The following is a 20376-nucleotide window of genomic DNA, read 5'->3' on the forward strand; positions in this document are numbered from 1 at the left end:
GAGGTATTGCCACCACAGATATAAAACCAGGCCTTGAACATGTTCCGGTTACGCCTTGCCACAAGCTGTGGCATACGGGCAAGTACTTCTGGTGTGTCAGTACATGGACGTCTTGCTGAAGACCTCAAGGGGTGCAGGGTTACTGTGAACTGGCAGGATAGCCCTCACCAAACTGTTCCCAAATCAATTGTTGGGAACGAATTTCCTCTTCTTAATAATAACCTTCCTGGCTGTTTTTCTGAGCCCAGAAGCTCACGTGGTCCTACTGTACAAACACAGCGCTGGAAGAAGGTGGTTTTGATTTGTTTTTTTCCTTTCAAGTTGTGTTGTGTTGTCACAAGCCCTTCTGAACATGAATGATAAATGGAGAGGAAATGAGGCAACGTATCTTTTTTTTCAAAAAGGAAGGAGCATTGAAACATTGAAGCGGAAGAGCTGAGCGGCTGAGGAGGCTCAAACACACTTTTAGTGAGAGAGACAATAGCTGACTGGCGCTTCTTCCCGGGAAGTCTTCTTAGAAATGGAAAAAACAAACACCAGCACTAACCCTATTGTCTTCTCAGTGATGGTTTTATGAGCGCTTGAGGAACTGGAACTCAGCCAGGTGGAAGAAGAATAATGTACAACACTTGGCAGACTGTCAAGTGGCTGGAGTGTAACCACTCTGAGCTTGATTCCACCGTATATAAGTGGGCTTTAGTGAAACCAGCTCTGCGGAGGAAACAAGGCAACTTTGAGACTCCACCTGCAGAGTTGGGTGCCACCAACCACCTTCATGGCACAGCAAGTGACACCGTAGCTGCGCCTGTCTGGGAGTCGCAGTCGAACACTCAGTGGGGCTCTGGCATTTCTCTGAATTAGGGCTAAAAATAGAAGTCTAAAAAAGAAAATAAATACTTTTCAACAGTTTGCTGGGACAAAGAGTAATTAGACCTTAAACCCCAGCATTTGCACAGGAGTGACATATATATGGACATGGCACTTAGTGCCATGGTCTAGTTGACATGGTGGTGTCAGGGCAATGGTTGGACTCGATGATCCCAGAGGGCTCTTCCAACCTGGTTGATTCTGTGATTCTGCGATAAGACAAAGGTCTTGTTTTGTATGTGTCCTCTGTCATATTTACATCAAATTCTTTCTGAACACAGTTCTTTTTCCTTTTTTTCCACCTTAAATTCCCCTAGCTTTGGCCTTGTGACCTGGGAGTATTTCTTCTGCCTCTGGTGATCCAGGTTGCTGGCACTGGTTGGCTATGGGAAGAGCAGACCTGGTGAATGCAGCTCCTTCACCTTTGATACCGCTGCAGTTGCAGAAAGTTGGGGATTGTTTTGCTTTTACTCGAAGTCTTTTCAGGATGAAATTTATGGAATTAATTCTGAATTTGCTAGCAGAAGGTAGACTTTTATTAGTCAGGTCCCAACTTTAATTCAGAAGAATCAAAGGTATAAACTCTACCAAGGAAGGAATGATTAATTAAGTTTAATGGGTCCTTTTAGCTTTGCAAAAATAAAACAAACCCAAAATGTTTGGATCACTTTGTTTCCTTCTTTTACAGTGCTTTGGAAATACTGGGAACCCATTTCACAGCTGGAAGAGAGCAAAAGGCTGCGTCCTAACCCAAACTAGGACTTCCAGGCAGTAGTAGCCACTATAGTAGAGTCTGAGTAAAGTGTGAGTGAGAAAACCAGACGTACTCATTCAGACCAAGATTGTTTTGAAGGCTGAGAGGAGACTCGGTTAAGGTCTCTGCAGCTGAGCATCAGTGCATCTTCCTCCCCTTGTGTCAAACCAGACATTTCCGTAGCTTTGAAGAATCTGGGCAGTTGATGCTCTGGTACTGCAGTAATAAGCAGCGTTCCTGGTGTTCCTCAACTAACTTGAATTATAAAGTTTATCTGCTGCGTCACAGAGCTGTATTTTCCTTTCCCCATCTGTAATATTCACAGAAGAAGAGTGTTTTAAATGGGGTTTGGTGAGCAGATTCGTGTAATAATTACACACTTTTTCCCCAACCTCTTAGCCTTAATTGGTGCTTTTTTGCAACCGTGCAAAGGAACCTTCTTCCCCACAGGATGAGGTGCCAACGCTTCCTCCTGGCTCTTCTGTAGCAATAAAAATTCAGTGAACAGTGTAGTTTTGCTATCTATCTGGGAGATATTATCACTCACAGAGAAGTAGAGAAGGGTTTGTTTGTAAAAGGGGAGACTTTTATTGCCATGAGTAGAGACCCTGTAATGATTGGAAGTATTTCTTGCAAAGCACAAATGCAATGATTTTTTTAATCCATTTATTTCTAAAGATTTAGCAAATGCATTTAAGGATTACATCTTATTTTTCTGAAGGTGAGCACAGACTAGCAGCAAGGAGAATTTGTCTAGTTTGGCTTAGCTAAGGCATAGAAAGATTAACCTAATATCTCATCTAAATCTCCCCTCTTTCAGTTTAAAACCGTTCCCCCTTCATCCTATCACTCCATGCCCTTGTAAAAAGCCCCTCTCCAGTTTCTTGTAGCCCCTTCAGGTACTGGAAGGTGCTAGAAGGTCTCCCCGGAGCCTTCTCTTCTCCAGGCTTCGTGTATTTCATGTATTTCAAGAAAAATACATGAAATAATTGGAAAACAGTCCCAACTGGCATACTGCTGACGTGTGTATGGCCCTGGGGTACAGATCAGCGTGTCAGAAGTCTGAGATTGGGTTCATTTGTTTTATTAAATCCCTCGTTCTTGTGGTGCTGTGAAATAAGCTTATAAATAAAGGATTGTCAGACCTTATTCTTGTCGAATTTGACTGTGAGTAATTGTTTCTAGACAGAGCCTTGCTGCTTCTAACCCCATTACCAATAAAGGATAAATTTCAGCAGCCTGAAGGATAAGCTTATCTGACACGGTGTTAATCAAACCCTTGGCTCGCGTTGGGCCTGTTTCTGCTTGATTAACCACAAGCTTTGGCCTTTATGTAATTTGTGATTATTAGGATTTTTTTAATCTGACAGAAGTGCAAAGGCAACTCGTAAAATCTTGTTTCTCCTCTAAATAATGATTCGGCGATGGGAGCGTTGCCGAGCTGGTGGCCCCCGCCGTTTGATACTGGAGTGCCTGATCTCACCAGTTGCAATTCAGGTGTTTTAAGGTTAAAATTCAAACCCTTCCTATTGTTTTCTCCATCCCCTGCCCCAGCCTGACTGCTAATGGTTTACTGACGTTTACTGCCTCTCCCCTCTGCAATGGTGATGGAGCTGCTTGTGCAGGACCCATCTCTGGCTGGAGAGGTTGTCCATCCATTTGGGCGGAGAGGAACCTCATGAAGTTCAACAAAGGCAAGTGTAGGGTCCTGCACCTCGGGAGGAATAACCCCATGTACCAGTACAGGCTGGGAGTGACCTGCTGGAAAGCAGCTCTGCAGAGAAGGAGCTGGGAGTTCTGGGGAACAAGTTCCCCATGAGCCAACAATGTGCCCTTGGGGCCAGGAAGGACAATGGTGTCCTGGTGCATGAGGAAGAGTGTGGGCAGCAGGTCAAGGGAGGTTCTTCTCCCCCTCTACACTGCCCTGGTGAGGCCACACCTGGAGTAACTGTGTGCAGTTCTGGGCCCCCCAGTTCAAGAAAGACAAGGAGCTACTGGAGAGAGTCCAGTGGAGGGGTACGGAGATGGTCAGAGGGCTGGAGCATCTCTGCTGCGAGGAGAGGCTGAGGGAGCTGGGTCTGTTTAGCCTGGAGAAGAGTAGACTGAGGGGGGATCTTGTCAATGCTCACAAATACCTTAGGGGTGGGTGTCAAGGGGATGGGGCCAGACTCTTCCCAGTGGTGCCCAGTGACAGGACAAGGGGCAACGGGCACAAACTGAAACATGGGAAGTTCCATCTGAATATGAGGAAAAACTCCTTCACTGTGAGGGTGCCAGAGCCCTGGCACAGGCTGCCCAGGGAGGGTGGGGAGTCTCCTTCTCTGGAGATATTCAAAACATGCCTGGACACGACCCTGTGCAATGTGCTCTGGGTGACCCTGCTTTGGCAGGGGGTTAGGCTGGATGATCTCCAGAGGTCCCTTCCGACCCCAACCAGTGTGGGATTCTGTGATACATTTCTCCCAGCACGAGAGATATGGAGGGAGAAGGTATGAAGAAGCTGGAGGGAGCAGTGTCTCAGGGCTGGCACGTGTCCGTGAAGTGCACGTGCTAAAGGAGATGTACACAAAGGAGGCTACTTCTCTGCTTCAGGTGGGCATGAGATGTGTGCCACCGCAGCCTGTTGCTTTGCAATTGCAGATTGATGCTAAAATACATTTTCCCTGGGCCTTTCCATCTTAACAGCAGCTGATCTCAAATAAAACATGCTGGAAACATGTCGTGCAGTCAGAGGGAATTGCGTGCTTCTCGCGAAGGACATAGCATGGAAATAATGTGGTGGCAATTGAGATCTCCTCCAGAGGGTTTCAGGCTGTAGCAGATGCTTGTGCAGGCGTGGAAGATGCAGTGATAGGATAATGATGGTTAACCGTAGATCAAGGTGTGATAGTCCTGTCTCTGCTGTTCCCGAGAGGAATTATCTTGATCCCGGTCTGGGAGCGAAGGGGAAAGGGGCAAGGGAACCTGGCTGTAGGAATGAGTGTCTGAGCTTGACCCAAGAGATGGTCTGTGCTTAAGCAGGATTAGTGCTCTGTATTTTGCTCTGCACTTTTCAATAATGAGGCAGTATTCCGAATTAATTTAAAATAGCAGGATCCGTAGTTAAATCACAAGCTACTCTTAAGAAAACAAGCATTTTTTTAGAGTGTGTGAGGTCTGTCTCACTCAGGTCTGTCTGCTCCCTCTGAAATGCGAGATGCTCATGAAGTTGTCCGAGAAAAATATTACAGGTGTATAAACCTATTGAAACCTATGGGATAATTGTGCAGCTCAGTATAATTAGCCTCATTTAGTGGCGTGCTTGAGGAAGAGCTAAGTACTGGAGTAAAACTGTAGAAAGGGAGATCTGCAAGGCTGGAACGGAGCCTGTTATTTTTGGCTTCTCCTTTGCCCGTGGATCAAGTTGACATGAACTTACAAACATCTTTGTGTAGCTTATCCTGAGAGAGAAGCGTCGCTTCTGGTGGGGCACAAATTCCCCCCCCACGGTCCCAGCTAAGAAATCTGATTTTTTTTTTATTTCAAAAGACAGCTTCGACTTTCCTACTCGTCCTATAGAGGAGTTGGGTTAAGCACCCAAGGAGCGCTTGTATGCTGAGATTTAACAAGAGGATGACCTGAGGTGTGATGGGTATTATTCTCTCCCATGGTTTGAGTTTTGGGTGACTAACTGGAATTTTACCAGTGCACTTCAGTGTCCGCGTTGCAGAGGGATAATTTGGGCATGTGTGCACACCAGTGTAGTTACAGCATTGTAAGTTTTGAATGAGAGTAGTCTTCAGTGGGGACTGTTGGGGTGGGGGGTTGGACTAGATGATCTCCAGAGGTCCCCTCCAACCCTAACCTGTGATTCTGTCATTAATACAAAACAAGGCTGAGTGTAAATAATGGTCTCAATCTTTTATCGGGTGCAAACTACGCTTTCCAGCGTGCCTGCGTGGGGAAGAGGGGTGGCTCCACCAGAGAGCTGCTTGGTTTGGCTCAGAGAGTGCAAACAGACCTGCGGGGAGGTGATTCAGCCGAAGCAGGACATGGGATTTGCGTCTGTCATCCCTTTTTTTCATACCAGATATTAAGTCATGACTCACGAGTAATCAAAATACTGTTTCTATAAATAACGATCAAACTGAGCTGTGCTTTCAACAACAAGGAGAGTATTTTATGTTGACTCCCTGTAGGCATAGGGTAAAGCCTGGGAGCACTGGGATGGTACCATAAATACTGCATGAGAAGGAAAACTGTAGGCAAGAGGGGATCGCTGGTAACTCCCGCTGCACTCTTATGTGTCCCAGAGCACTGGAAGGTGGTGGGCATGGTTAGAGAGAATATGCCAAGGGGAACTGCTTTTATAGGTTTTCTGGTTATTGGATATATTTAATACGTGATGGTGATGTTTGAATTGAACAGGTGAATTCAGGAAGAGCAACTTTTACGCACAGTATCGCAGCAGAAGCAGCTTCTCTCTTCATGACGAGCATCCAACCCATTTCAGAGCTGCCAATGCTGACACCCAGCTTTGCCGTTTCACAGAGCTCAAGCAGAGCATCTGCAATTTTAGATGTTTATCTCAATCAAAGGTTTCATTTATCTCAGACTTGGGATGAAGTCAACCCATAAGCTGAACGCTGAAATGATTTTGTGAACTCATTTCGCTGCTACCCTGATGATGACCTACGAGGAACGGCTGAGGGAGCTGGGGTTGTTTAGCCTGGAGAAGAGGAGGCTCAGAGGTGACCTTAGTGCAGTCTACAACTACCTGAAGGGAGGTTGTAGCGCAGTGGGAGTCGGCCTCTTCTCCCAGGCAACTAGCGATAGGACAAGAGGACACAGCCTCAAGCTTCACCAGGGGAGGTTCAGGTTGGACATTAGGAAGCATTTCTTCTCAGCAAGGGTCATTAGCCATTGGAAGGGGCTGCCCAGGGAGGTGGAGGAGTCACCATCTCTGAAGGGGTTTAAGAAAAGCCTGGCCATGGCACTTAGTGCCATGGTCTAGTTGCCATGGTGGTGTCAGGGCAATGGTTGGACTCGATGATCCCGGAGGTATCTTCCAACCTGATTGATTCTGTGATTCTGTGACTATGAGAATAAGATTATGTATGTGGATAGCTAGCTAGCTAGATGGGTGGATGGATGGATGGATGGATGTATAGTAGTAATTTTAAAGCTCAGTACTGAATTGGCTGAAAAACATTAAGGCACGCAGTATAGTTTATAATTTATTGCTTAAAAGCATGTCCCCAGTTGTGGGTTGCACTCCTGGCTGGTGAAGCACCATGTGGGTATGACCAGTCTTCTTCTATTTGCTTCTGTCGGCTTTGCTCTTGGCCTTCTGCAAGAAATACAAGGACAAAGTCATTTGTTCCTGTTCTGTCTCAATACTTCACACTTGTTTGAAGTGCTGGGTGTACTGGCACTCAGCATGCACAATGCTTATTGTTTCTTTTAGGTTTTATTTTGTCTAGGGTTTGCTTTGATACGGCAAATCATCTACTTTTTTTTACAGTCCACATCCCTCGGGGCGCAAAGTGTATTTTCCAACAGGCTTAAATGGTTTAAGAAGATATATCCCTCAGACCTCCAAAGAGATTTGTATCACTGATCGTGGTATATTTTGAAAATCCCATTCAAAAGGTGTTGAGTGCAAACAATTGTGCTATGAAGAGGTCATCTTGCTACTCTTGGAAGGGTCATCGTACTCCCAAACGCCAATATTTACATGGAATAACAACTTTTATGGCGAGTCCTAACCTCTTTCTCTTCCTAACTTCCAAATGGCTGAAGCCTAGTAAGCGGGAGTGACGTCTCTCTTGTATGCCAGCTGAGAACTTATTGTTTTCTGACCTTTTTTTCTGAATTTTCCTGACCTGCGTCCGTACCAGCCATTTGGCAACACGTTGAGAGCAGAGGAGCATGGCAGGGCGAGCTAGCCGGGCTGTGCGCGGCCATCCCACCAGGCTGGAAGCCAGAGGCTACACCAGCTTCTGGGAGAACTTGCCAAAGAGTGCCTTTATTTTTTTAAAGTTGTATGTCAGTTTATTTCACTAAAAGCAGTGAAACCCAAAATAACAAGTTGGGTATTTGAGGACATGCTGTGGGCCCGATGACTTGGAGTTATGTACAAGTGTCCAGCACGAGTGGTGCACAGTTAAGAAGGTCAAAGGCAGTGCAGAAGTGGGAAGAAACACGTTCGGGGTAGGATTCCTGATTTCCACTGGGGCAACTGGCAGATGTTTCTCGTTTCTCAGTGCAATGACATTTGGTTTTAGTCTTAAAAGACGTATCATAACTTGTGCTAAACTTTTGTGCCCAAGTGCAAGGGTGGTTCTGCAGAATAGGAGATGCATGATGAAGCATTAGCAAAGTTTATTCTGGAGCAGGTTCTAAACCCTCAGGTTTGCTGAGGGTTTAGATCCTGCTCCAGATGCTGTCTACAAGTACCTGAAAGGAGGGTGTAGCGAGGTGGGTGTTAGTCTCATGTCCCAGGTAACAAGTGATAGGACAAGAGGAAACGGCCTCAAGTTGTGCCAGGGGAGGTTTAGATTGGAGATCAGGAAAAATGTCTTCCCCAAAAGGGCTGTCAAGCATTGGCACAGGCTGCCCAGGGCAGTGGTGGAGTCACCATCCCTGGAGGGATTTAAAAGCCGTGTAGATGTGGTGCTTGGGGACATGGTTTAGTGGTGGAGTTGGTAGTGTTACGTTAATGGTTGGACTTGATCTTAAAGGTCCTTTCCAACCAAAACGATTCTGTGATTCTAAGGGGGAACGGATCCTCACCACATTGATTTGACAGAAATCCTTCCACCTCCATCACCGTCGTCTTTTCCTGTTGGTAATTTCGGTTGCAGGCAGGCTTCTACTGGAGATGATCAAGTCACGTATTCTCCTAGGATGAGCAGCCATCTAACTGCTGAGTTTCAGATCCCATTTATACGGGCTGGAGCTGCGCCGTTGTCAGACCAAGTAGTGGGAAAATTGGTGTTGCTTCATCTGACCAGCTCTGACTAAGTAAGCCACACTAAATTTGGAAAAGAATTAGGGGAACTCATTTTTCAACTGCCCTGGAGTATTTTATCTCCAGTTGCCCCATGTTATCATTTTATGGGAAGAGTTTCTGTTACTCGTGCCTGTTTCCATCGTGTTTGTTTTCAGATAGTGTATTTTTATCTTCTCTAAACTGAAAGAGTTTAAGATCTATCGTCAAACAATGGATCAAGGGTCCGGCCGCTTCTCTTCCCACCCACCCGCAGGTAGCATTGCGATTCCTGTTGAGCCGAGCGCTGCAAGGCCAGGTCCTCGTGTAGTGCCGCTCACAACCTCTTCAAAAACCCTTGTCTTCTAATTTGAAGAGGGAATAGTAGTTTTAATAGAGAGAACCTTTGCTACAAGTAGTGCAAAGACTGGAATAAACAGCGTGAAACGTTTGCTCCTCGATTCATGTTTTGATTGATTGTAAATATATTCTGCACATAAAAATCACATTGATGTCATATTTCTCATATATATTATGAATTGCATAGTTTCTTTCTTTTTGGTCGTCGTACTTTAAGCTGATCTAAGAAATGTTGACACTGAAGAGTCACACTTCTGAGCCGATTTAGGCATAATTGTAAGACTTTGCCAAAATTACAGGTATTTCCTGCGATTGTTGGTGTTTTTTTTTCCCAACACCAGAATTTTGTTCTTTGTCCCACTTCCTCTACAAATTTTTACTGCAGGATGCAGGCAGCAGTCAAGTGAGGTCCAGTGTCCCCGAGCCCCTTGTAACGAATTAAGAGGCCACTGCAAGCTGGAAAAGAAAAAGCCACGGTGGAAAATAGGGGCAAACCCTGAGCAGGAAACTCCGCTGGGGCTGGGGCCAACAACATCCTACTGCTGGCTGGGACCAGAAGACAAAAAAAATGCTATAGAGAAGGTTTTGGGAAGCTTTGTCCTTATTTGGAGAATAAGTTTATGGCTAGTTTTTAAAAGGCTCTCAGATGGGCAGGGATTTTCTGCTTCAGCAGCATCGGTATCCTGCTATTATACACAAGCACATCCTATAATCAGTAGGTCTCAAAAAATCTGATCTCTTAAAAGTGGTGGGTTGGAATCTAGATTGTCACTTGATGCTGTCCCACAAGTAAATCTGTGAAAAACTTACATACCTGAAAACTTAACCCGGCCTCCTGACATCCCTCCAGCTTTGTGTAATGGCTCTGCAAACGTGGCAGTCGGCCGAGCCGTCTCCTCCGTGTGCCCCAAAGGAGGGTGTAGCGAGGTGGGGGTCGGTCTCTTCTCCCAGGTGTCAAGTGACAGGACAAGAGGAAACGGCCTCAAGTTGCACCAGGGGAGGTTTAGATTGGAGATCAGGAACAATTTCTTCCCAAAAAGGGCTGTCAAGCATTGGAACAGGCTGCCCAGGGCAGTGGTGGAGTGCCCATCCCTGGAGGGATTTAAAAGCCGTGTAGATGTGGTGCTGAGGGACATGGGTTAGTGGTGGGCTTGGCAGTGCTGGGTTAACGGTTGGACTCGATGATCTTAAAGGTCCTTTACAACCAAAACAATTCTGTGATTCTGTGAAGGAGAAAGCTTCAGCTCACCTCTCTGAGCTGCTTAGATGGGAGTAGCTGGAATGACAGGTGGTGTCAACATGGTCTCTAGACTTGAGAGATGCGTCAAATTCTGTGCATCCAACTGAAAATAAAACTGCAGAAGCAAAGGGCTGATGTATAGCTTTTTCTTTTGCGTGCATGTCTGCATAACTACAGCAATGTAAATGTAATTATCAGGAAGTTATGGAGTAATTAAATACTGCAGCTATCTGAATTGATTAATTACCCCTAACAAACAGCCTGGTAATGTCCCACAGGAGGAGCAAATTGGAGCTGAACCTGAAATAAGCCCCTTACAAAATCTTTCGCCATTGCCCATCTCTCTGAACACCATAGCAAACCACCTGTTTTTCCATGGCAGTTTCAGCCACACATATTTGGGTTTTTTAAATGGACATAAGGTAGCCAGAAGTGGTAAATCTTGGACCACAGCATCTTCTACACCAGAGCATCCCATGCTCTTTCTCCTGTAAAAGGCCTCTCATAATGATCCACAGCTTTTCTCTTTCTTTAACCGTATTTAAAATTATTTAAGATGAAAAAAGGCATGAACATTCTGGGAACTGCGCTGACATTTAAACGCCAGTTTTTGGTGAGAAATGGCAATAAAATCAGTAGTAATCCAGGAAGTTTGGCACTGTTACTTTAGAAGGACTATGCTTATATGCTTGAAACAGCAAATCTGGCAAGACCTCTCTCTGATTTCATCATAGCTACTGCAGACTGACAGCCCATTATATAAAATACAGGAACATCAGGAAAACTTGCAGTGAATCCCTTTTGGTGGTAGCGCTGGTGGGTGGCTGGGAGGAGTTTGTCAATCTGGGAACATCACCATAGGATGCGGGTGGTTCAGCTTTTCCAGGACTCTGGAGGCCATGGTGCTTCTTGCTGGGTCCCCTTGTTTGGCCCTTCAGGAGTGCTGGATGCTAGTCCTGGCCTAGGAGCCCACGTCTATGAAAGGCTTCAAGAAATCACAGTTTGGGAACTATCATTTGTTTGGTCTTGGAGAGGAAATTTGCTATTTTTTTCCACCAAGCAGAACGAAATAAAATTTTGAAAGCATCAAAATTGCTTGAAATTATGTTTCTCTGTTGTATGCTTAGAAAAATCCCTTGTCATGGGGATTCCTAATAGAAGGAAGAAAGGGATCTCTCCAGTATCCAGGACAGTCTGGACACTCTCTAGATCATAGTCCATGTTTTGGTTTTCGTGTTGCCACCGACTCTTGAGTCCCATACATGCACGTGGCTTGAACTGTTATCTCCACTTCCCTGTCTGTAAAGCATTATTATTTCTTTGATAGGGTTAATGAGTTAATTACTTGTAAATTGCTTCAAGATTCCCAGAAATGAGACTCTCAGTGTGTTTATTGCTGTTATTGCTGCTGATGAGATCTTGATGGTAGCGAGACAATACAAGATTAGTGTTTATTGCAGCGTGACTGAGTATCTGTTTACATTAAAACAAAGAAGAGCCTGCAGTGCCTAAGCCTAGAAAACATCCTTTGTAGGAGCTTTGAGTCAGCTTTAAACCCTCACTATGTGATAAAGTTGGCTAATATGGTTAAACACTGGCCAGTGTCGCTTGTCTATATGTTTCTTTGAAAACCTTATCAGCTCTCGAACACCCCCGGTTCTGTGGCAGGATGTCCCAGGGAGAGGCAGATAGCATCTTTTCTTAAAGAAATGGATTTGGGGGATGTTTTATCCACTCTTAGAAAGAAAAACAACATCCCAAAGCCAATGTTTTCCTGGACAAACTCCCTGTGTGCTTAGTTATCACAACAGCTGAATGCATCTCCGAGGGTTTCCTCATCTGCTGTGCCGCAGTTGGTACACTCAGGCAATATTTTGGGTCGCTGGTGATAACTGCCTTGGTTCTGCACTAGAGTTTCAGAACCCACGTACATTAAATACAATTAAATCTCTCTTTCTGCTTCAGGAAAAACAGAGGCCGTCATCAAAAACTTCGGCCCCCACTACAGACGTCAGTACGCGGTGGCTTTCTGCAAGCACGTGCAGGATGAGCTGGAGCAGCACCGGGATTCCCAGTCCCGCTTCCTGAAAACCAAGGTAGGAGGGCACATAAGCCCTTCCCCATCCTCAAGCTGCCATAGAGCTCTGCTCTCCTGCATGAAATAATTAACGTGTTAGCTATTTATATCACACATTTAGTAGTCGTCATGTATGAAAAACAGGAGCTGGAAGTATATCAGCCACTGACTGGGCTCGGTTTTCGTGTTTTTCCCAGTGTTGAATGCCCTCAAGTGAAGTTAATAGGCGGTACAGATACTCAAAGCTTCTGAAAATCAAACCCAAAGTATTTTTAAAGTTATTTAAATGTTTCTATATATACAAGCAAAGTACAGAAGTGTTCTTTCGGCTTCTTATATTGGATAATCAATCTGTCTGGGACATTTTATGTGTGTACTTTCCCATATATAACCCAAGTGTAGACAACAGATTTGCAAGTGCAGATGTTGGATTTGGCTGCGTTAGGTTTTAGGTGGAAAAGTTGCATTTGGGTGCAGGTTTAAAGCTTATTTTTGAAAATTTGTCTTTGTTTTGGTCTTTTTTGGTTGTCTCATTGTAGCATGAGAAGAACCATGACATAAGTTTGTGGTACAAAGCATGCATTTCATCAAGGTAGAGTTGGACACTTGGCCAAAACTAGTTGCTTCCTGGTGATTACAAGGTTTTGCAAGAATCTTGGGTCAGAGATCATACATTCAGGGCAGAAGTTTAGGTAGGAAACTTAGTTAACCCTTTCAACCATGGCTACAGGGTTCCATAAAGATGGCAATAATCCCCACTGTGAAGTGAGCTATGGAGAGCTGGTTTTTATGAGAGGAGAAAAGACAAAAGTCTCTTTATTAGAGGAAAATGCAGAGAACCAGCCTTCAATATTAAGAAGATACAAATCTAATTTTTTCAATTGTTCTGGAAATCATGGGTTTCTAGTGCTCTTGCAATGAGGTGGGATGTAGAAGGTGGGATAATGGAAGAACTGTGTCTTTCAGAAAGGTGCATATCAGTTACAAGAGCACAGGTGCAAAAGTGTTACAAAGAAATGGGAAATAATTTACTATTTTATAATAAAACTCTCTGCTGCATCAATGAGATATTTTCATTGCTGTTATGTAGTGGAAAATGGGAGTTGATGAACTACGAGTCATCTTGCATTCAGCATGCCAACCAAAAGGTAAATAAGAACGTCTCTTGTCTCAGAAATCTGGAAGTATTTTCGGAAGGCGGAGCTCCTCTGCTGCCTCCTCCCCTCAGGCTACAAGAATTTGGTCTGCAGGAATCAGATGTTTAGGAAATCGCATTTGAAATCTCAAAAGCCCTCAGAACAAGCAGTGATATGGAAATATAGACATAAAAGCTTCAAAATGGTCAGTAATCCAGAGTCATTTCAAATCTCAAAAATTGTCTTTGCAGCCCCCGGTGGAAGCTGGGACGGTCTTGTACGAGGCAGAGGTGCTGCATTTTGCTGAGGAACTGAAGAAGTGGAAGGACCGATATGTTGTTATCAAAAACGACTACACTGTGGATTGCTTTGAGACCAAAGAGGTAAATGCTTCTTCCTCTTACGTTCTTCTGTGTTCTCAAAGAAACTGCTCCCGAGTGAATTTGCCGCTGCCGCTGCCTTTCTTTTAGCAATACTAGATGAAATGTTGTCCTCAGCGAGGTGGCTCCAGCCTTGCAGAGCTGGCTGGAAGCTCCACGGGGATGGCTGAAGGTCCAACCAAGTGCCTTGCGTTGGCCATATCCGCTTGCAAGAACTAGCAGATCATTTTAACAGCGCCTTGAGCCTTCCTTTGCCTATCACGGAACGCTTCTTATCTGTGTGTTGTTGTAATACGTCCCCGTGCTTCTGCAGTTGGATTTTAAGTAGCAGTTTTTGGGTGGCTTCAAGTTGACTGCAGTGAAGCTTTTCATTTGGCAGCTGCTGTAGTCAGACTAGTCCTGGCTGACAAATCAAATAGGGCTTAGAAGAAAAGCCCATCCTCTTCCCCTCCCATCTGTCCCTGACTCTTCACCTTGGCTGATAAGCACTGAGAGGATATTTTTAAATATGTTTTTTACGTGTAACCATGTTTCAGATTTGACGTGTCTAGGGAATACATCCAAACTTCAGTCTGACAAAAGAATTTTCCCTTTGAGGAATATCCCTGTACATTAGCATTGTCAGTGAGTTGTGTATTTTATGTTTTCCCTCTCCTTAAATCTCTGTTTGACTCCCTCTCTCTTGATTTTCCAGGCATACCAGAAAGGAGCCAGCCCTAAATACCATGTTCTCCCTGCAGGAGGCAAAGTACTGACTTCAGAAGAAGATTACAATTTGCTGTCTGATAAACATTTCCCAGATCCTATTGGTAAGCCCGGCTCGAAGCTGAACTGCCAAACCCCAGGCTCTGTTCCTTACGCAGACCTCTTCTGGGCAGGCTTTCAGGCCAGGCTTCAAAGCAGGGCGACAGAAGATGCACGCAGCCCTTTTTCGAAGTCAAAGCACAGCTCCAGAGTGGACGTGCACAGAAGATGCTATAAGCTAACGTGCAGAGAAATGCTGGCTCCCTTTTTTCTCCAGCATCCCAGCACAAAGCTGCTGGAAGCTGTGCAGAAGCAGGGCAGGAACCACACCACCATTGTTCCCGGGCTTTGTTAATATTCCTGGTTTATTTGTTTCCATTTTTAGATGCCAGCTGCCTGTGTTGACTCACGGTTGATAATAAGTCCCACAGAGAGGGCAGGAAGGTTGCTGCTGCTGCTGAATTTGTTGTTTCTGGGATGGGAACCACTGCCAGATGCCAGCCCCCGCCCCATTCCACAAAGATGGAGAAAATTTGGGTTTTAAGGGAGCGGATCTCATGTTGCAGAGTCAGATTTGGAAAATGGGGTTCCACATAAGGAAAGGGATAAGGGCAACATGTAGACAAGGATTATTTTTTTTAAGTCCTGTCTCATACCACTTAAAGATAGGACTGTTGCGAGGTGTCCCCCTTACACCCCTCTCCCAAGGTGTAGAGTGATGGAAGGAGGGAGGGTAGCATGGAGCAGCGGTGCCTGGAGGTGTCCTCTGTGTGTCACCACAGCTCCACGCAGTCGGGGTTGAACGACGTGGAGCAGCCCAAGGCTGCTTACGGGCTTCCCGTGGCTCTCGCTTTGCAGAGTGGCTCAGTTACTCTTTTGTGGCCTTTCTTCCCTTCTGGGCAATGCTGAAGACCCTCCAAGATGAACTTCTTGCAGCTGGGCTCTCCGTGATGGTACTGAGACAAGATTGGGTTTTGTCATCTGTGAACAGTGGTGTACAGCATCCCCTGTGCAGAGTGACTCAGGGCAGGTGGGGCTGGATGATCATTGATGCTTGCTTTGCTTCACCTTCAAGGGCTTGAAGTGACAGTTCTTAAGGCCATCTTGCAGTTGTGTTTGGCAACCATGGAAGCACTGCTGTTCCTACATGGTTTAATGCAGTTTTTTTCTATATGGAAGACCATATGTTTCTATATGGTCTCGATGTGGAAGAGAACAGAGTTGCCCGTTAACTTACTCGCCATGAAGACCTTTTCCCTAGCAGTTACCATCCAATGAAATAGTTTCTTTGAAGTGTTACCAAAAATGTGCAGTGTATGGCCGCCTTGAATACAAAACAAGGACATCAAGTTGCTATGGTATAACATAGAGAGGTGGTTGGTGCCTGCCAAGTTTGCCCATCCCCTCTGTGTTTGCCTGCCCTCTGTGCCCAATTGCTTGAATCTAGAAGGAGACTTGATTTTTTCATGTCTCATGCTTCCCTGCTAGCAAAGGGCTGTTGTTCTAACAGTTTTCTCTGCCATGGCAGAGGAAGAGAGCCAACCCTGCGAAGAAATCTGCAGATTTCAATTGAAGATGTGTGTTTTGTGTAGGGTCAAGTGAGAAGGAGGTCGCTCAAGCCTTCGTTCAGCTGCCGAGGGAGTTCCCGGTTTACCTGTGGCAGCCCTTCGCCCGACACAGCTACTATTGCTTCCCGGAGCCAGAAGCTCAGAGGCAGTTCAGCGCCGTGCTGGGGGACTGCGTGAGACACTCGAACCACGGTGAGTGCAGAAAGGGCCTCTTCCTGTACGTCATTCACCCCCGTGGTGATTTAAATAGCTATTATAGTAAAAAAGCAGTAGAAAAATGCAAGTCACTTATGAAGGAGGCTTGGCTTTCAGTGCCTTGAGGAATGCATTAGCATACCCCTTCTTCTTGCTTTGCTGGGAGGGGAGTTAGGTGGGATTTGAGCTGTTGTATAGTAAGCTTGGGTAGAAAACGTGGGAACGGCTTCAAAAGTGGTGTTCCCCTCTCTGTCCGCTCATCTAAATCCAGTATCGTGATACAAAATCATATGAGATGTTTACTAAATGTGGCATGGCAAACTCTCACCTGTGTTTGCAAGCTTGATGAATGCATCATAGATATAGTAGACCAAGTTTCAGAGGGCTGGAGCAGCTCTCCTATGAAGACAGGCTGAGAGAGTTGGGGCTCTTCAGCCTGGAGAAGAGAAGGCTCCAGGGAGACCTTCTAGCACCTTCCAGTACCTGAAGGGGCTACAGGAAAGCTGGAGAGGGACTTTTGACAAGGGCATGGAGTGACAGGACGAGGGGGAATGGTTTTAAACTGAAAGAGGGGAGATTGAGATGAGATCTTAGGAAGAAATTCTTTGCTGTGAGGGTGGTGAGACCCTGGCCCAGGTTGCCCAGAGAAGCTGTGGCTGCCCCCTCCCTGGCAGTGTTCAAGGCCAGGTTGGATGGGGCTTGGAGCAACCTGGTCTGGTGGAAGGTGTCCCTGCCCATGGCAGGGGGGTTGGAACTAGATGGTCTTTAAGGTCCCTTCCAACCCAAACCATTCTGTGATTCTGAGTTTGTACCATGCAGAGGGAATGCAGTTGCACACTGCATTTCTATAATGTTATACATACATCACTAATGGTCAAACGTCTGATGTTTTCTGCAAGTGTTTAGATAGCAACTCAAGCCCCCAGCCGTGGTTAAGCCTTGTAGGTGGGACATGAATGGTGTCTAAGACACGGTATTGATTGTTTGCACAAGGGTAAATTTTAAGTCTCACTTTCTGAGCATGTTAGACTAAAAAAACCAAACTTGTGCCTTGCTAGGATTATAAAACCAACCTTGCTCCCACGAAATTGGAAGAGCATTTATGAGTTGTATCCTTCAAGAAAAGAAATGCTTTCCTGGTTTTCAGATGACTTTTCTCTTTCTCCATCAAGCTGACCTGGTTCCCCCGCTGGTGGCCAGGCTCTTCCATGCCTTTAGTGTTGCTTTCGAGTCCCATCTGCTCCTGCTGCCCTTGGTGGGAGATGGGAACACTCAGGAACTTCTCCAGCAATCTCAGCTACTTGGGCCTGAAGCTCGTGCTTGTAGATAAATGAGTTGAGAGTGCAGTGTGTGAACAGTCACTTTTACTTACAGAAGTGGCTCCCAATGTGGTTTTTTTAGCTGTCACTTTTGTCTCCTGGCCATCAGCTTCACCCCATTACCCTCAGACAGCTATCTCACACTGTCATCCCCGGATCCTTCTCAACTGCTGTCCCTTTTCCCGTGTCTCCACTGCCAAAGGCATTCCTGGCCTCCTTTAGGACTCCATTCCCATGACAAAAACAGACATTACTGTATTTTTAGGCAGTTACAGAATCACAGAATCAACCAGGTTGGAAGAGACCTCAGGGATCATCGAGTCCAACCATTGCCCTGACACCACCATGGCAACTAGACCATGGCACTAAGTGCCATGTCCAGACTTTTCTTAAACCCCTCCAGAGATGGTGACTCCACCACCTCCCTGGGCAGCCCCTTCCAATGGCTAATGACCCTTGCTGAAAAGAAATTCTTCCTAATGTTATTTGCGTGGTGGTTGGTGGCAAGTGCCTTCTTCACAGGACACGCAGGATTCTCGGTCCCAGTGCTAGCCAGGTGGAGTACACTCCCCTGCCACTCGATGGTCCCCCCCTCCAGCTCATTCCCAAGCTCGTGCTGAAGGTGGTGAGATGCAGCATGCCCTTCTAGCCCCGACAGCCTCGTACAAACCGGAGGAAGCAGCTCCGATGCAAATCTGTGTAGGTGTGGAGAGGCTGAGGGCTGAAACACTCTGGTAGGCAAATAGCCAGTCACGGGGACTATAAAGACTATTTCATGGCGAGATTAACGTAGGTTGGAGGCATCAATCTAGAAGGAACACGCCTTCACTCGGCGCTTCCATAGCTTGAGTCTTGATAAATATTCCCTATATCACTGCCAGAGGAACCCCAATTCCCACAGCGTGCCCGAGGGCAAAGCCTGCCCCTGTGATTTTTGGTGCTGCTGAGCCTGGTTTTAGCTGCGGCAGTCACACAATATGAAAGTGCTCCGGACTTTGGAAAGCCACCCCTTTGCTCCTCACTGGGGTTTGGTGCGGAGATGGGGATACAATCAAGTTTTCCTGGCACTGTCAGTCCTCCATGACTAGAAGCCTGTTCATTAGGTTTGGGATTTTTCATTTCTCTCTTCTGGAGCAAGTGTAACAGGCTTGACAAAACTTTTGGCAGCCTTTTTTTTTTCCTTAAAGTTCAGCACATCCCTCTAGGGGCCAATTCTGAGTTGGCAGGAGCTGGGACTAGATGACCTAATAGGTCTTTTCCATCCCCAATGCCTGCAAGTCTGTGTTTTATTATATTTCATATGGCTCAGCTATTGCTCATTTATACATCTGTTGCAGGATTTATCCCTCTCAGCTTTTTCTGGGGGCAAGTTTTTGTCTGATAGAAGATGCTTAGTGACACCAGAGCGCCTTCATCAAGGCTTGTTCTGTCAGGTTATTACTGCTCAACAGACTAAAGACAGTCTGGGTTAAGACCTACTGTTACACCAGTAAAAATGACCAGGTTTTTACAGCTAAGGAAATGGGAGCTTATATTTTCTGGATTTCTTGGTGTTATACCATCTCCTGGAAACCTGGGTGCTGCGAGTGGAAAAGTGCTGACTGACCAGCACCCCAGTAACCTTCACTCTGCCCTTGGAGTGAACTTCTTCAGTGATTTTTTTATAAAAGGACTTCATGCTGATTTCTATTCATTCTTGCATGACTGAAAGATGTTCCTTTATTAATAATTTTTTTAAGCTTTATTTATAATTTTTTTTAAGCTTTATTTGCAACCAATACCACCGACAAAAACCAGTCACCTGAACAACCTGCCAAAGTTACAGGCATGTGCAGCAATACTACAGGTAATAAGGCTCGTGATATAAAAATTGCCTATTAAAAAATTTAAAAAAAAAGAGAAGAAATGTGAAAAATGCTTCGAGTTCAATTGTGGAATATAATTCAGTGGGATAAGGAGCACCAGCCAAGGCAGCACTCGCTCCACCTCTTCTAAAAAGTGCCGAGTTAACTTTTGCCAGGGCAGATTTGGCAAGGGCAGGAGAAAGACAGATGTAATGTCTGATCAGAAGTTGCCTTTCTGTCTTTTTTATAATCTACCACTTCTGGAAAGCAATGTATTGCCCTGGGCTTCAGCCAAAGATCTGGAGTTTTCGGTCACAGTCTTGTTTTCTCCCAGGAAGCAGAATTAAATACTGTCGCTCGCTGAACAGAAAACTGGAGTGAATCAGCGTGTGGTCGTGCGATGGGAGCCGCCCTGGCATTCAGCTGTTTCCTCTCTTTGGAGTCCCTCGATTATAAATAACCGGTCCAGCCTGTGTTTCTGGGCTTTCTGGGCAGAACTCACGGTCAGGAGAATAATTACAAAAGCGTTTGGATTTAGTGATCGCTGCTTGTAAATGTGATTCGGATGCACGGGTTGCGGGTTCTCCTTCCCCTCCCCAAATTTTCCTGTTGTGTTTATCCTTTATACTAATTCATAAGAGTTTGCAGGTCGAGGGGACAATGATTTCCTTCATTATCAGTGGAATATGCACATCTTTTGCACCCTTCTTGAGTACAATTCAAATAAAGGATATTTAAAACCTTAAAAATGAGCTTAAGCTCAATCAGGACTTGACTGGTCATGGCTTTAAAAATATTGTAGCAGAGATTCTCTGAATTACCCTCACTTTGCAGGTCGATTAGCGGATTAATCTGCGTAGAGAAATTATCCCAGTTCATCTGGGACTCATCTGGGCAGCTCCCGCTTTGTGCTTTGCAAGTT

At 45.5% G+C, this 20376-nt stretch overlaps 1 protein-coding gene across 1 annotated transcript in view; it reads left to right on the forward strand.

Annotated features, from left to right (window-relative positions):
• Nucleotides 1–20376, forward strand: part of NIBAN1 (niban apoptosis regulator 1) — a 72025-nt gene that overhangs the window by 19199 nt on the left and 32450 nt on the right. Inside the window, exons 2-5 of the mRNA XM_068416835.1 lie at nucleotides 12157–12287; nucleotides 13656–13787; nucleotides 14479–14593; nucleotides 16121–16288. Of these exons, the coding sequence (XP_068272936.1) occupies nucleotides 12157–12287; nucleotides 13656–13787; nucleotides 14479–14593; nucleotides 16121–16288 (546 nt within the window). The remainder of the gene's footprint in view (nucleotides 1–12156; nucleotides 12288–13655; nucleotides 13788–14478; nucleotides 14594–16120; nucleotides 16289–20376) is intronic.

The sequence above is a fragment of the Nyctibius grandis genome, chromosome 21 (assembly GCF_013368605.1).
Source record: "Nyctibius grandis isolate bNycGra1 chromosome 21, bNycGra1.pri, whole genome shotgun sequence".
Classification (NCBI taxonomy): Eukaryota; Metazoa; Chordata; class Aves; order Nyctibiiformes; family Nyctibiidae; genus Nyctibius; species Nyctibius grandis.